This window comes from Drosophila teissieri, chromosome 2L (assembly GCF_016746235.2).
Source record: "Drosophila teissieri strain GT53w chromosome 2L, Prin_Dtei_1.1, whole genome shotgun sequence".
NCBI lineage: Eukaryota > Metazoa > Arthropoda > Insecta > Diptera > Drosophilidae > Drosophila > Drosophila teissieri.
In genome coordinates, this window is record NC_053029.1 from 15,851,841 (window position 1) to 15,865,905 (window position 14,065).

General features: G+C 42.6%; 1 protein-coding gene and 1 non-coding gene across 2 annotated transcripts; both read left to right on the forward strand.

The window, feature by feature from the left end:
* Nucleotides 1-1,449: 1,449 nt before the first annotated feature.
* On the forward strand, nucleotides 1,450-3,989 carry LOC122618301 (zinc finger protein Noc). Its single transcript, XM_043794651.1, has 2 exons — nucleotides 1,450-1,906; nucleotides 2,187-3,989. Exons 1-2 carry the CDS (start codon nucleotides 1,817-1,819, stop codon nucleotides 3,708-3,710), a joined length of 1,614 nt encoding a protein of 537 aa, XP_043650586.1. The 5' UTR covers nucleotides 1,450-1,816; the 3' UTR covers nucleotides 3,711-3,989.
* Nucleotides 3,990-6,491: 2,502 nt separating this feature from the next.
* Trnap-agg lies at nucleotides 6,492-6,563 on the forward strand. The gene has a single exon. It is a non-coding gene; the product is annotated as a tRNA-Pro (tRNA).
* Nucleotides 6,564-14,065: the final 7,502 nt, after the last annotated feature.

The window sequence follows — 14,065 nt, forward strand, 5'->3', positions numbered from 1 at the left end:
TGCCAGGGGCTTTGAAGGGTTCTCAAAACGCAGTCTGGTGATTAGGTAACATCTCCCAACGGCCAGATATTTAAAATCCCCTCGGGACTTGAGTTAAACATCTTGATGCTTAGTATTGAGGTAAAACCACCAGATTTGGTACGGATAGGCTAAGTATTTTAATATCGATTAGGTAAAGAGAGCAGAAAGATCTGGACCAAATGATTACTGGAGTAATATTGTTTTACTACTTAAATAACAATACACATTTATCTTTTAATAGGGCCTACCTAATATTATAACCTAATAATTAAATTATAACAGCCTCGTTTTGCAATTAAAGACGCATTAATTATCTAAAAATCAAGCAGCGCGATTAACGAATTAACGATGAACGAAGGTTCGTGCGAATCGCAAATAAATAAATAAGGCAAGTGCTAACTGGAAAATTCAATCCAATTGCAGAGCGATTAAAAATGCAGCGGAGTTAACCAAACCATTAAACTATTACCAACTCTCTGAGTGCAACATGCCACAACACACATTCGCTTGTTTGATATGTGCAGATTAATTACACACACACACACGCATACCAAGGAAGGAGGAAAAATTGCTTGGAAAAACTTTTCGACGCGACAACAAAACAACGATTTCCACTTAAACAGCAAAACAGGAGCCACAGAAAAAAAAAAACGAGGGAAAACCAACCGCAGAAGTTAATCGAAAAACGCTAAACAAAGGCCACAACAACAGCTGTGCGAGTGAGTGGGTCAGAGGGAGAAGGGTGGAGTGCGAGAGCGGGAGAGCGACAAACAAATTAATTTTTATATGACATTAAAACGAGCGAAGCGAGGCGATGGAAATGGCTGAAGAGTGTGTTTAAGTGTTGAGTGGTTTGCTTTTCCGAGCAACAAATCTCGGTACCAAGACAATGAGGCCTCTGCCGCGCCGCTGTCGCCGCCGCCGCCGCGCTGCTGCTGCTGACAGCCCCATCAAGAAAAAGTTCCCCCAGAGAGACAAAGAGAGGGAGAGTGAGCGTGACATATGTGCCAAGATAAAATTAATGTGCCCCCCAAAGCAGCAACAACACGAACTCGGTGCCACTGAGCGACGCTCTCAGCGCTCTCAGCGCTCAACTGTTGCTCTCTCGACGAGTGTTGCCGTGGTGCAGTCATATGATAATGATTATGCATCGGGCCAAGTCAGAGAGCGAGAGAGCGAAAACCTGTCTTGGCTTCCATTGCAAGGCGCATGCGATTGTGATTGGGCAAAAAGTACGCCATATTTGAAAATTACGCACAGTGCATCTCGCTCGCACACAGCAGGCGGCGCTCCTCTAACGCAGGCAGCAAGCCAAAGTGTGCAGCGCTGCTCGCCAGAGAGAGCTCTCTCGCGTGAGAACGAACGCTTCGCTGCGAGGGCAGCTACACTCGCGGCGGCAGTCGTTGAATTCAATTCGAGTTTAGACTTCGCAGCGTTCAGACGTGTTCGGAAAAACTGAAAACCATTCGAGTGGCAAGACACATAGCCAGCATAATAAGAAACCCCAGTCAACTGTGGTCACCGATCGAGAGTGTTTCGTTCCGAGTGAAAAGTGAAATCAGAGCCAAAACACAAATCGCTTGGCCAGCAAATTGAAAAGTGCTACAGAGACCAGAGATAAATTCTCTGCTCAAAACTACCAGTGTTAAATCGCCGATTTTCTTTGGATTAACCAACGTTTGCCGACGCATTTCTGTGGATTAACCTCATCGTCGCCGAAGCAAAGCTACGCATTTGTAGCCTTGTCTCGCAACTCACGTGGATTACCCTCGAGAAACCACACTAAGCAACTGAAATGGTTGTCTTGGAAGGAGGCGGCGGCGTTGTTACCATCGGTAACAACCAGTACCTTCAACCGGATTATCTGGCCCCATTGCCAACGACGGTTAGTATTGACTAAGTTCATTTTAGAAAGGCCGTACATTATTAAACAATTAAATTCGGATAGTTCAGAAGGCACGATATATTCTACAAAGATTTTAAAAAGTTTAAATTTTGGAACAATACAGATAGTTTTTTTCTATAGATATAACTTAGAATCACTTCTCTCCAAATTAAAATCAAAATCAACCAGAACTCTATAGTTACTAAACTTGAAACTCATAAAAATATTTAGATAACAAAAAACTTAATTCCAACTCTTTACTTTTTTTCATTCACAACAGATGGACGCCAAAAAGAGTCCCTTGGCTCTGCTCGCACAGACCTGCTCCCAAATTGGAGCGGATTCGTCGGCGGTGAAGCCCCTGCTGGCGATGGACAAGAACAAGACAAAGCCCGGAGCCTGCTCCTCGTCGTCGAACTCATCGAGTTCTTCGAGCAGTGCTGAGATCTCGGCAGCCAAGTCGCCCTCCGGCCAGGCCAAATCGCCCAAGTCGAGCACTCCAATCAGCTCCACGGCCACCAGCACAAGTCTGGGTAATACCAGCACCAGCGAGATCAAACTGGCCTTCAAGCCCTACGAGACCAATGTGCTGAGCCACCAGAACCAGAACTCCTTCAAGAGCAGCTCCTCTCTGGAGGCAGAGCCCACGCGTCCCAGCTCCAAGAACTCCTCGTCCGCCCAGGAGCGAGTGCCATCGCGCAGCAAATCAAATGCCACGCCCACAGATGGCGGCAAGGTGGAGATCTCCGCGCACGATTCCTCATCCAGCCGGAAGACTGTCTCCCCGTCGGGATCTTCGCAGCGCGGCGCCAGTCCCATTGTGCGCTCCGGCATGGAGGTGCTGAACAACGCCAACGGCACCGCCCAGCATCCCAAGGAGATGAGCAGCATGGCAGCGGCGGCAGCAGCAGCAGCAGCGGCCTACAAGGCCGCCGGACCCTATGGCCTGAATCCCCTGTCCGCCCTGTGCTGCCCGCCCGGAATGGAGCAGCACGCCAATCCCGCGTTCCGGCCACCGTTTGCCGGAGGATTCTCACACCACCACGCCGCCATGCTGGCGGTGGCCGCCAATGGAGTGTATCCAGGAGGAGCTCCCGGCGGCGGACCAGGCGGACAGCCCAACCCCTACATCAGTTACCAGCGCATCAAGACACCAGCTGGCGGCGAGGCCATAGTGCCCGTTTGCAAGGATCCGTACTGCCAGGGCTGCCCCTACTCGGCGCACACGCAACAAATGCTGATGGGCGCCCCCTGCCCCGCCGGTTGCACCCAGTGCGAGCACCAGAAATACGGCCTGGCCATGGCCAGTGCCGCCGGACTGCCACCAGCTCACCCGTACTCCCAGGCAGCGGCCGCGGCTGCGGCAAACGCGGCGGCCGCCCGCTCGGCACCCTACGTGTGCAGTTGGGTGGTGGGCGACGCCTACTGCGGCAAGCGGTTCCAGACCTCCGACGAGCTCTTCTCCCACCTGCGCACCCACACGGGCAACCTCTCCGACCCGGCGGCTGCTGCGGCGGCCCTGGCCCAGTCGCAGGCTCAATCCCTGCTGGGAACCCTATTCCCGCCATCGGCTCTGCGGGCTGGCTACCCAACGCCACCACTGAGCCCCATGTCGGCGGCTGCGGCCGCGGCGAGGTATCATCCCTACGCCAAGCCACCACCAGGCGCCATGGCCGGAGGACCCTCGCCCTTCGGCGCCGCTGGAGCCTTCAATCCCGCCGCAGCGGCTGCGGCAGCTGCTCTGGGACCCTACTACTCGCCGTACGCCATGTACGGCCAGCGGATGGGAGCGGCTCATCAGTGAAGTGACTTTCACAAAAGTTAGATACCAAAAAAAGAAGGGGATTACACTGAAGAAGAGACAACCAGAGATATAGGATGAAACCATTTCCAAACCCCGTTTGAGATAATTTCATAGAAAACAAAAAGATTAAAACACAAAACGATTGCAAAGGCTGACACATCTCTGGCTTTTGCGCTATTCTGTGATACTAAACTGTAGTTTAAAGAGCGCTAGTTACACTTAAGTTTCGCAAACAGAAAATAATCAACCACCTAAAGAGCAGTAGCAGACGCAAAAATAGCAGGATCACTCTTCTATCATCGTAATTGTCTACATTGTCTACATAGGTAAAAAGAAGTGCAGCCAACACGAAGTACACTCACTTCTATTTGTTCTCAAAGTTCAACCAAAGTTTTTTAAGTCTTAGCCAGAACGCATTCTACAACTTCCAATTTTGTTAACGAAGAACCCATTGCTGAGATGTTCAAACATTGTTTTAGTTTAACTTCGCTTTAAGTTCTATTAACTATTATTACGATTACGATTACGATTATCTGCAAGCATACAACAAACCAACAATTGAAATAATGTTCTTTAAGTCAACTTATATGTAAAGTAAGCGTAATGAATATTTGTAATACCAACCAATCAGAGATAAAAAATGAAAAAAAATAATAATTACGAAAAATAAAAATGAATATTTCATATAATTATGTACTGTGTGTAAATTCTATAAATATAAAACTAGATTTGCTATTTACTTCTTGATGTACGCAATCCACAATACGATCTACACAAGAAGCCACGGAATATCAAACAAAAGTAACCTAATATACATACAACACATTCGTATAAAACTGAGAAATATACAAGAAAAAACATTTTTAGAAGCATAATCCACAACTCTTTTCTTTCGAAACAACCTCTCTTACAGCTGGAAAACTTATCTTTGGGCCATAATTTCGCTTCGGTTATCTGCGCTGTTTGGCCAGCTCACTTATGGGTCATAAATATTGCTGATAGTGCGCCGCTCGGTTTTCAATTATATTTACATGAGGCTGAGTGGCAAATTGCGGAAACCATATCTAGGTCTAATTCGCTCCACTTTGTTGTTACTTAGAAATGTTTAAGGAGTTTATAATTCCGAGCACTGAACTGCTTCTAACACGTATTACTAATATTAAATGGAATCATCTAGATAAGAAAACAAGAACAAAATTCGTTAAAAATAGGTTATTCCTTTTAAATATTTTGAATGGTATTGTTTTTAAAATTAAACATTCTGATGCATTCCGAATTTGGTTTCCATGAATTCTTGATCTTCTGAAATATGCACTCGAAGAGATCTGGGTTTCCCATCTCACTCAAAACATTTGCAATTCAAATTAGTACTATTAATTTGCATTGCCTGTTGCATTTTAACCGCACTCAATTTGTATGCAGCGATTCGAGTTCAGCCCAAAAAATCAAATCAAAAGCAAATTTCAATTTCATCAGGGGTGGGGGAAATAACTTGATTGGGCAAGCCTTAATAAAACAGTCGCCGGCAACAGCCATAAAACACCCAAGCTGAAAATTAAAAATCAATAAAAATCACATTTGTACCAACAATGTGTGTAAAAAAATCAATTGCCATTCAATGAGCGACTCAAACGCATATAGACGAGTATGTTGGTATGTATAAAAATAAATTTGCTGACAATGCGACATGACGAACATTATTCACAGACAATATGCCGCAGAAATATCAAAATCTGAAACCAACCTGACTACTCAAAGTTAAGCAACAATCAGGCACAGCAACAATGGAAATCAATGGCGATATTTCGAGTGTATCTCATAAATAAATTAATTGTGACAATATTCAATTGATTTGATTTGAAATTATCGCATTCAGCTGTCAAGCGATCAACGACAACGTTTTCTCAATTGTTTCAATTTCCAGCGGATTCTTTCAATGTCTGTTCCCATTCCCCCTTCAACCCACTTGAATGTTGTTTCTGATTTGATTTTGATTCGTTGCGAACACAGCCGTTTGGCCCCAATACGAATGTGGGAATATGCTTTTCCGCAGGGTCGGCGGTGAAAAGGGGGTAGACTTATCAATACTCAGCAATCAGTGTTGGCAAATGAAGTGGCGAAGTGCGAGTTCTTGATTTCAGATTGCTAAGGGATTTGAATATTGTTGACCGTTTTGGATTTGATGTTGGATACAATGGAAAAGTATGCAGACCCCAATGGAATTGTGTATATTTATACGAAAACAACATGATAAAAGAGCAGGATATCAGATATCAAAACGAATGAGCCATGTTAAAGTCGCTCTTTATGATTGAATCGTATGAAACCGAAGAATATGCAAATAACATTTATTGATAAGCCTGTGTAGGCGTAATTTATGGCATATAATTTCTGCCTCCTTTTTTCCATTAACTGTGGACTATTAATCAAGTTTTGAATCCGTTTAAGCTTTTGTTGTTGCTGTCGCTCGTACCCAATTGAATTTATTTACATGCCACGCATTTCTTTGTTTTGACCTGCTGCCCATGTTAAACAATCTGTTTTGGATGTCAACACTCGTGCGGCGCCTCCGAACGGCAGCCATAAAAGCAACATCAACTTGAAAGGCAGCAAAAGCAGCGGAACACCAAACCCAAAAACCAACTCAACAACAAACTCAGCAACTTTTCGTTAAAAATAGTAAGTCTCTGAATGGGGAGCAATGGCTCCAACTCTTTCGTCTTCTGGCCAAGAGATCTTGCGATGCACTGAAGTTGGCGGCTTGGAGCCCGCCGTTCAACTGGCTCGTTGGTCTAGGGGTATGATTTCCGCTTAGGGTGCGGGAGGTCCCGGGTTCAAATCCCGGACGAGCCCAAGTCAAATCACTTTTTTGCTTCATTTTTTTTTAGTAATATTATATTTGTTTTCATTCCAGGTATTTGTAGAGACAAAGGGTATGCTAGATTCGTTGAAATACAGGTAACTTGTAGAATAAAGCCTTTCCGATGTGGGTGGCTGGTTTGTACACCAGGTTTCAAATTAAGATTTGATTTTTTGTTTTTATTATTTAATATTTCCAGAAAATTAAAAAAGTTCTCCCTTGCTCTCCACTAGCTGAGTTTTTGATAGAGTACAGAAACTTCGAAAGGAAACATGTAAAATCAAAGACCTAAGCATTGCTCAATAAAATTGCTCATAAAACTTTCCCAAAAAAATAAACGGAATAAAGCAAAATTTTAAAACAACTCGGTTTTCCATCGATTTCTTGCTGCATTTCGAGCCATCCGTTTGAGCTATCAGAAGTTGAGTCATAATTATTAATACTCTACAATAATGGGGCTGTTCAGAGCCATAAATATAAATATATATATGGCAAAGCTTATACCACGGCAAACCTTTATGGTATCTTGTGACTTCGGAGCTCGCACCTGTCTAAATTTATGGTCAGTGGTTGTGATTTCTTTCAAGAGGTTTGTCTAAATTTTAAGTTTTAAGTTCGCTTGCAGTTTAAAAGTGCTAAATATTTAAATTAAACACCTAACCGAAGGTGTTTTTTAAATGCCCTCTTCTAGGTAATTGATCACCTCTCTAATCAGTAAGAGTATTTGAATGGTTGGTTTACGAAACCTATTGATTGAAATCTCCATTTGTTCCCTTTGTGATATTGGTTCATTATTTATTGGCACCTCAGAGCTGACAACTTGTGGGATGGTTATTGCTATAAAGTCGTAAAACCGATTTTATTGTCCGAGACGCCTATAAAGATGTTCAAGATTTTGCGACATGAAAAGCAATTTTGATAGTTTACGATCAAAACAGAAACGTGGAATTAGACAAAAATCTTTAAAAATATATTGTCGACGTAGAAACTATTTTTATTTATTTATTAATCAAGTTTCAGACTAATCAGAGTATTTGCAGCAATTCTGCTAAGCGGACAACCGCTCATAAATAATTTATAATAGCTGACTGAGATTGCAGGAGGATTATTTGTGGCCCTATACAATGTCGACAGCTGTTGGGTGCTGTGATTTTCCTTGGCAGATTGATATATTATTGCACTGGCAAGTTGACGTTTAAGATTCGGTGATTTATTCCGTGATTTATGAAGTGCCGTTCGAGATTAGCCAGAGATTAGCATTCGCGAACTCTGCCATTATACAACTGATAATGCCCTTAACCATTCATGGCCATTCATACCTTGTGTTTTGTTTGTTGTAATAAATTCAAGTCCGCGTTCAGATGTTTATTATACTTTTCGAGGAATTCGCGAAGCAGCCAACTTTAAAGAGCGCCTGTGCAGATAGATACCAAGTAGCCAAAACTAGGGGACTTGTTGCCACATTCCAGGGCCAAAGAGTCCGGAGAGTTAGAACAAGTTGTAATAGGTGGCGAGACCCACTCGCATAAGACCACTTGGCCGTAAATTAAACGCAACAGCACAGCAGCTGACTGATGTCAGTGTTGTCGTCGCAGCTAATTAACAGTTTTGTTATAAATTACACCCAAAGCCATTACAATTTTTCGTATTCTCGGCTCAAGTTGCCGCTCCTTAGGGCGACACACCCATTTGGGGCGTCAATCATGCGTAAAGTGACACAGATGTGACATCCAGCGGGGGCCCACTGTTGGTAAGTGACTAGCGGATACATTTGTATCTTTAAGTCTGTGTGCCCGATGTCAACTGTCAACTCCTTAATAATTTTCCGTAGTCTTATTTCTTACTTCTTACTTTTTTTTCTGTGAAATTCACGCCCCCGCTGCGAGTCGGTCCAGGGTCCCTCCTCTTCGAATGTCCCATGCTGTGTTGTGACATTGTTGCTGCTGTTAGGCTGCTTTGTTTTAATATTTATGGCTTCCTCGTGTCATTTTCATAATGTTGCGTTTGACACTTTCCCTCTGGGCTCCACAAACAAAATCACACATACACATTCCCATCCCCATCCCCTTCAGGTTGCGTATTATCTTACATTATATGGGCGGTTGGCTGTGATCGCCCATCTTGTTCATTTACCATCTCAGTCTTCTTTCCAGATTTTGTGTAAAATGTTTTTGAAAATGACATTTGTAGCTGACACGACGACAACTGTCAACGGGCACTCGGTGGGCATTTATTTCGGATTTGTTTTGGGCGTGGTAAACAAGATCTTGCAGTAAGGTGGCGGATTTGGAATGGTTTCGGTTGAGCCGCAAGTTGAAGCCGTGGCTTATTATCATGTTAAAGGTTTAAAGCCCCATTTTATCAATTAAATATTTTCATTTATTTCTGTAGCGAACAAAAGCGTACCCACTTTGAGTTATGTACCCCCAACCCCTCTTACTTTAAGCCTATAAAGATACTACAAAGAACGCGTAGCCATAAATTACAGCCGGGAAACAGGGAATAAAATATGATATGGGAATGGAATGGAATGGACAAAAAATATACGTCCATTGGTATCTATAAACAAATATATGAAATGAAAAAATATATTAAATCTCGCTGAGAATTTATGGCCCTGCAAGGCCTTCCAACTGAAGCCGCGGCATAAATACTTCAGCTGTGATTACTACTGCACCCAGCGAGCCACCCAAAAGGAATACCAGAACCTGGCCAAAAAGCCAGCGGAAACAACTGGAAAGCGACAAAAAACGAAATACCTTGAGCCAAGCCGATTTCCCGATTTCACTGTGCCACACTTCAAAGGCCCACCGCCGACACTACGAGTATGTGGTTTTCGGGGGAGCTTGGCGCTAATATTTTATTGATAGATATATCAGTGATATATGTGACACCGGTCAGTGGCGGCTTTGCTTACGCTAGATCTAGATTGTAAATTACCAGTGGCAAGAAAATGCCGACTGGCCGGAAGGGTTTGTTCACTTCACAGCGTGGGCTGATTGGTAAAATCGGGTCACTGGCAGAAAGCCGTCAGCGGCAGTCGCCACTCGCAGATAACTCATTTATCGGAAATGCTCGTTGACAAATCCGGTGATGAATTTCCACGATCTCTGTATAATCGACGATACGTTAATTTTACTTCGTTTTCTTTGTACTTTAATATTAATTATTAATGTCAAGCTGTCAGCTTAAAGTTTGTGCGACGGGGAAAGTCTGCACGTAGTCGACTAGCGAACGCCCTATTAAACAGTCTACTCTTTTCAAAATGAATAAGTATGGGATGTATTCTACAAAATTGTTCTGAAATATGAACCTCAACATTTTGTAATGCATCCACATACCCTTTAAGCCTCTGAAGCTATACAGCGAAGCCTCGAAAGGGCATACATATTTCATGCAATGTCAAGATAAGCGATTGGCTTAAACCGCCTGTTAAGTGTGATATAGTCAGAAGTTGCTAAATATGGGCTTGACCTGCTGCTGTGGTTGTTGTGGCTGTTGCTGCTGTTGCTGCTGTCCGACGGCCACATTATTAAGCCAATTCAGCGGCAGCAGATAAATAAATAAAATTTGAAACATTGCCGCAACAATAAAAGGCGACAGTACACGATTTATTAAACGGAGTGGCTGCTGCTGCTGCTGCTGGTTTCCCGGCTCCAAATGAAGAGGCAAAACACAACACCGTCAACGGCTACGGCACAGCAAAAGCAACAAGAAAGCAAAAGCAACCGAAAAGCAAAAGCAACAGAAAAGCAAAAGCAGCAGCTGCCACCGTGTTGTTGCTCACATTACTCTTTTTGGCGTGGCCCAGGCTGGCGGGCAGACAGAGGGAAACCGACAGCAGATACAAAGATACAGATACATTCGCTATATAGAAAACATACAATACTTGAGGTTGAGGCCAAAATGACTAATGACCAGCGATTATCAAGCGATAAAAGGCAAAGAGAGCCAGCAGCAACAACACAGATAATTTATTATTGTTTTAAACATTTGTGTTTTGCGCTCAAACGAGATACATTTGTCTCCTCCATGCCGTTTAGAAACCTTTTCGGCTTTTGTTCATTAAGCCAATGATGAAATAAAAATACCATCAAAATATAACCGAAGAAGGTTTGCCTACCAAACGCATTCCCCATATGTTATATACATTTAGTCAGAGGGCTCTACGTAACATACTATATGTTGGCCTTATATGAAATGTATTTTATTCATTCTGAGCGGCGCAACTATTTAGCATATGTTTTTGGGAGCCATTGTGGCAACCTGTAATTAACTGGCCCTTCCTGCAACCCGCTTTTTTCAATTCGGTTCTTACTACCTTTTGAGTGTTAAGTTTTCGTTGGCTACCAGAATTAGTGGCGGCAAAGCCAGAAGCTCCACCGAACAGACAACAATAATAAACTGGAAGATTCATGAAAGCGGCAAAAGGAAAATAAACAGTCAACGCGACGTAAATTTAAGACTTTCCGTATTTCATTTCTTTTGTTTCTGCGCTTCCCTAACCAGCCTTTTTCAGACCACTGCCAAGCCAAAACTATACAGAAAAGAAATGAATTTACTAATATAGGTAAGCGGCATACCTATTAAAACGGCATACCTATTCTTTAGTCTGTCTGATAATTACTTACGGCTTACGGCTTACATGCTTAAATTAATCATATATATTTAAATAATATTCATTTAAAATGTACAAAAAAGTGTCCAGTTTTGTATTTAAGAATGGTTATGTAGGCGCATTCTACTTGCCGTGGTTCAACATACTTCATCTAAAGGGTATCCACAAAGGGGTAAGATGATCTGAGCCCGATTGTTGCTGGCAGCGTTGTAAATGTGAATTGGTCAAAATTAAAAATATATTTATGACTTAAGTGGCAATAAATTATGTTTCTTGTTAAAATTCTATTGTTTCAGCGTCTGCTAGGCTGTAATATTTTCTGCTTCTGGCTTTCTTTTTCACCCTCTGAATTTATTTATTCTTTTGGTTTTGCTTAAATTATTCACTTGGTGGTGGCTATATAAATTTGCTCACAATTGTGCGCTAATGAAATGTTTTTAAAAATTTCAATAGGTTGTCGCGGACGCGCTAAATATACTTTTTAAAAATATTCATGGATTATAAATATTTCCACTGATAACACAATTTGTTGAAGCAAGATCATGTTGCACAAGAACAAAGTTGAACAGATTTCGAGTGTCATTATCTGTTGTCAAGACTTAAGTCCATTGGTGTCTGAGGTCATCTTGAGTGATTTGTTGTTTTTACACTTTAGGGCTTTTTCGATTTGATTTTATGGGCCTATGCATTTAAAAACACTTTTTTACATTACAATTTGGAATATTTTTCACTTCGTTAAATGAAATGGAGTGATTGCGATCTGTAGACGAAACAACACAGCACAGTTTCCGTTGGCATTTTTGTGGGCGCCGAAATAAAATTGATTTTATAACGACACAATTATGTTGGTCTAATCTAAATGAAGAGCAATTAAAACGAAAATTTATGGCCCTAATGTGCCACATACTCAGCGAGTTCAAGAGCCGCCTCGGCTGTCATCAGCTTATTATATTTTATAGAATTTTACGAGCTCTGCCACATTCAAGTGATTGTGTTTTCTGTAGGCAATTAAAAATTTGTTTGACTAACAATGTGGACTTTTACTTAAGTTTTACTTGTGTAAACAGCACCTTTGGAATCAGTTAAGAATAGCCTGTGTTTTTTAGGCAGTGCCATGATAAACAATAGACTGCAACGTCTGTGTTTTCTTTAATAACATTACCGGTATTAGGCTACTAAGCTTCCGAGCTAAGATAATAAACGAAATTTGTGAGGAATTTAAAAGACAAACGTCGCAGGAAAACAAGATAACAGCATCAGTGGAGTCTCGTGATTGTCGTGCCGCCCCACGACAAGGTCTTTCGTTCTCGAATTAGAGGGGATCGTCTAAATTTAGTAGTCGCTTAGTAGGTTTGCTACCTGTCATTTAGATAGCACACGTCTGAGAGTAACTGACGCTCATAGAGACTCCTGAGGTCTTAAACCATATACATCATCTCTCCTTACATTCGTTTTATTCAACTTTCAAAACCTTGCTTGTCTGCCGCACTGACAAGAAAACAAAATCATAATTATTTACAAAAATTAAACATAAAACCTCGAATAATAGTAAAACGAGTTTAAATTGTTTAAGAGGAAATCTGCCGTCAAGAGGTGTCTTTAGATAACTTAAGACCTCGCCCAGCCCAAATCGGCGGTCAGTCACAGCTGTCGGGCATTAAAGCCGCCCACCATTGGGCCAAGCAAGCTGGATCTGTCCGCCATTTGGCAGTGGCAGTGGCACTCTTCTCTTGGCCATTTAATCACAGTATTAACTCTTTGCCGAGCCGCCTGTCACTCATGTCTCTTCTTCTGGACGCTCGGTGGTGGTTGTGGGACAGACGTCGATGTTATAAACACTACTGTCTTCCGACTGTCAAGTTGGTCTAAGTTTTTGAGCGCAAAATAAAGGCCGACTTGACAGCTGAACGGTCGACCAACTCATGTTGATGATGATGATTATTATGTATTTTGTATTTTTGCCGTTTCTCGTTTCACTGCCCAATGACACTCGTGCACTGAGAAAATGCCTTTGCCTTCGACACATTAATCCTATTAATTGCTATCATGATTAGGTTTTTTATCGAACTCGTATAAATATGCTTCAACGTACAAATGTAGCCTTTGAATGGTTGTTTGAATGGCTAGCATGGTTAAATAAATTAAAGTTGGGACGGCATTTCTCTCAGTGCTGCGAGGCTTGGTCGCTTCAGACACACGGAGTCGCCCATGCACATTCGTTTAGGCTTTTAAACGCTTAGGTCGTCTTATGTTGGACTTAACGCGCTGCCCGCTGCCAAAAGCCAACAGTTGGACAGCTGAAGACGCCTCAAAAACTCGATGGCGGCGGCGGCGGCGAAACTTGAAATGAATTTGGACGCGCTTCGGATAATGAAAACGAAACGAGGCGCGCGCGCTCCACAAAACGGACAGCCCAAAAACAAAACCAAAAACGAAGAGGGAAATAACACCGAAAAAAGTCAAGTAAAATCCCAGCCGACACAAAGAATAAAAACGTCAAAAGTGATTTTGCGCTTTGGTCAGCAGCAGCGACATCTACAGCGGCAGAGCGAAATCAAAAAGTGCCGCCGCCGTCACCACCTCCCCCCAAACTACCCCCCTACCCTACCTGCCTGCCTGCCTTTTGGCCAACAAAATGGCCAGTGTCCACAGCTAACTGTTTCGTGCGGTACGAGGCGATGAGGTTTTGGCCGCTTGGGGATTCTGACATTTCGCTTTTGAGTCTGTAGCTTTCTGCAGGACTCCTCCTATTTCAAACAAATTTGGTTATTTCGGCACGTACTTCACCCAGTAGTTACTTTTAGCCACGGAAACTCTACTGCAGGCTTGCTACACAACAAAGAATGTTTTGCAACCTTTTTTCTTTTTTACAAAAAT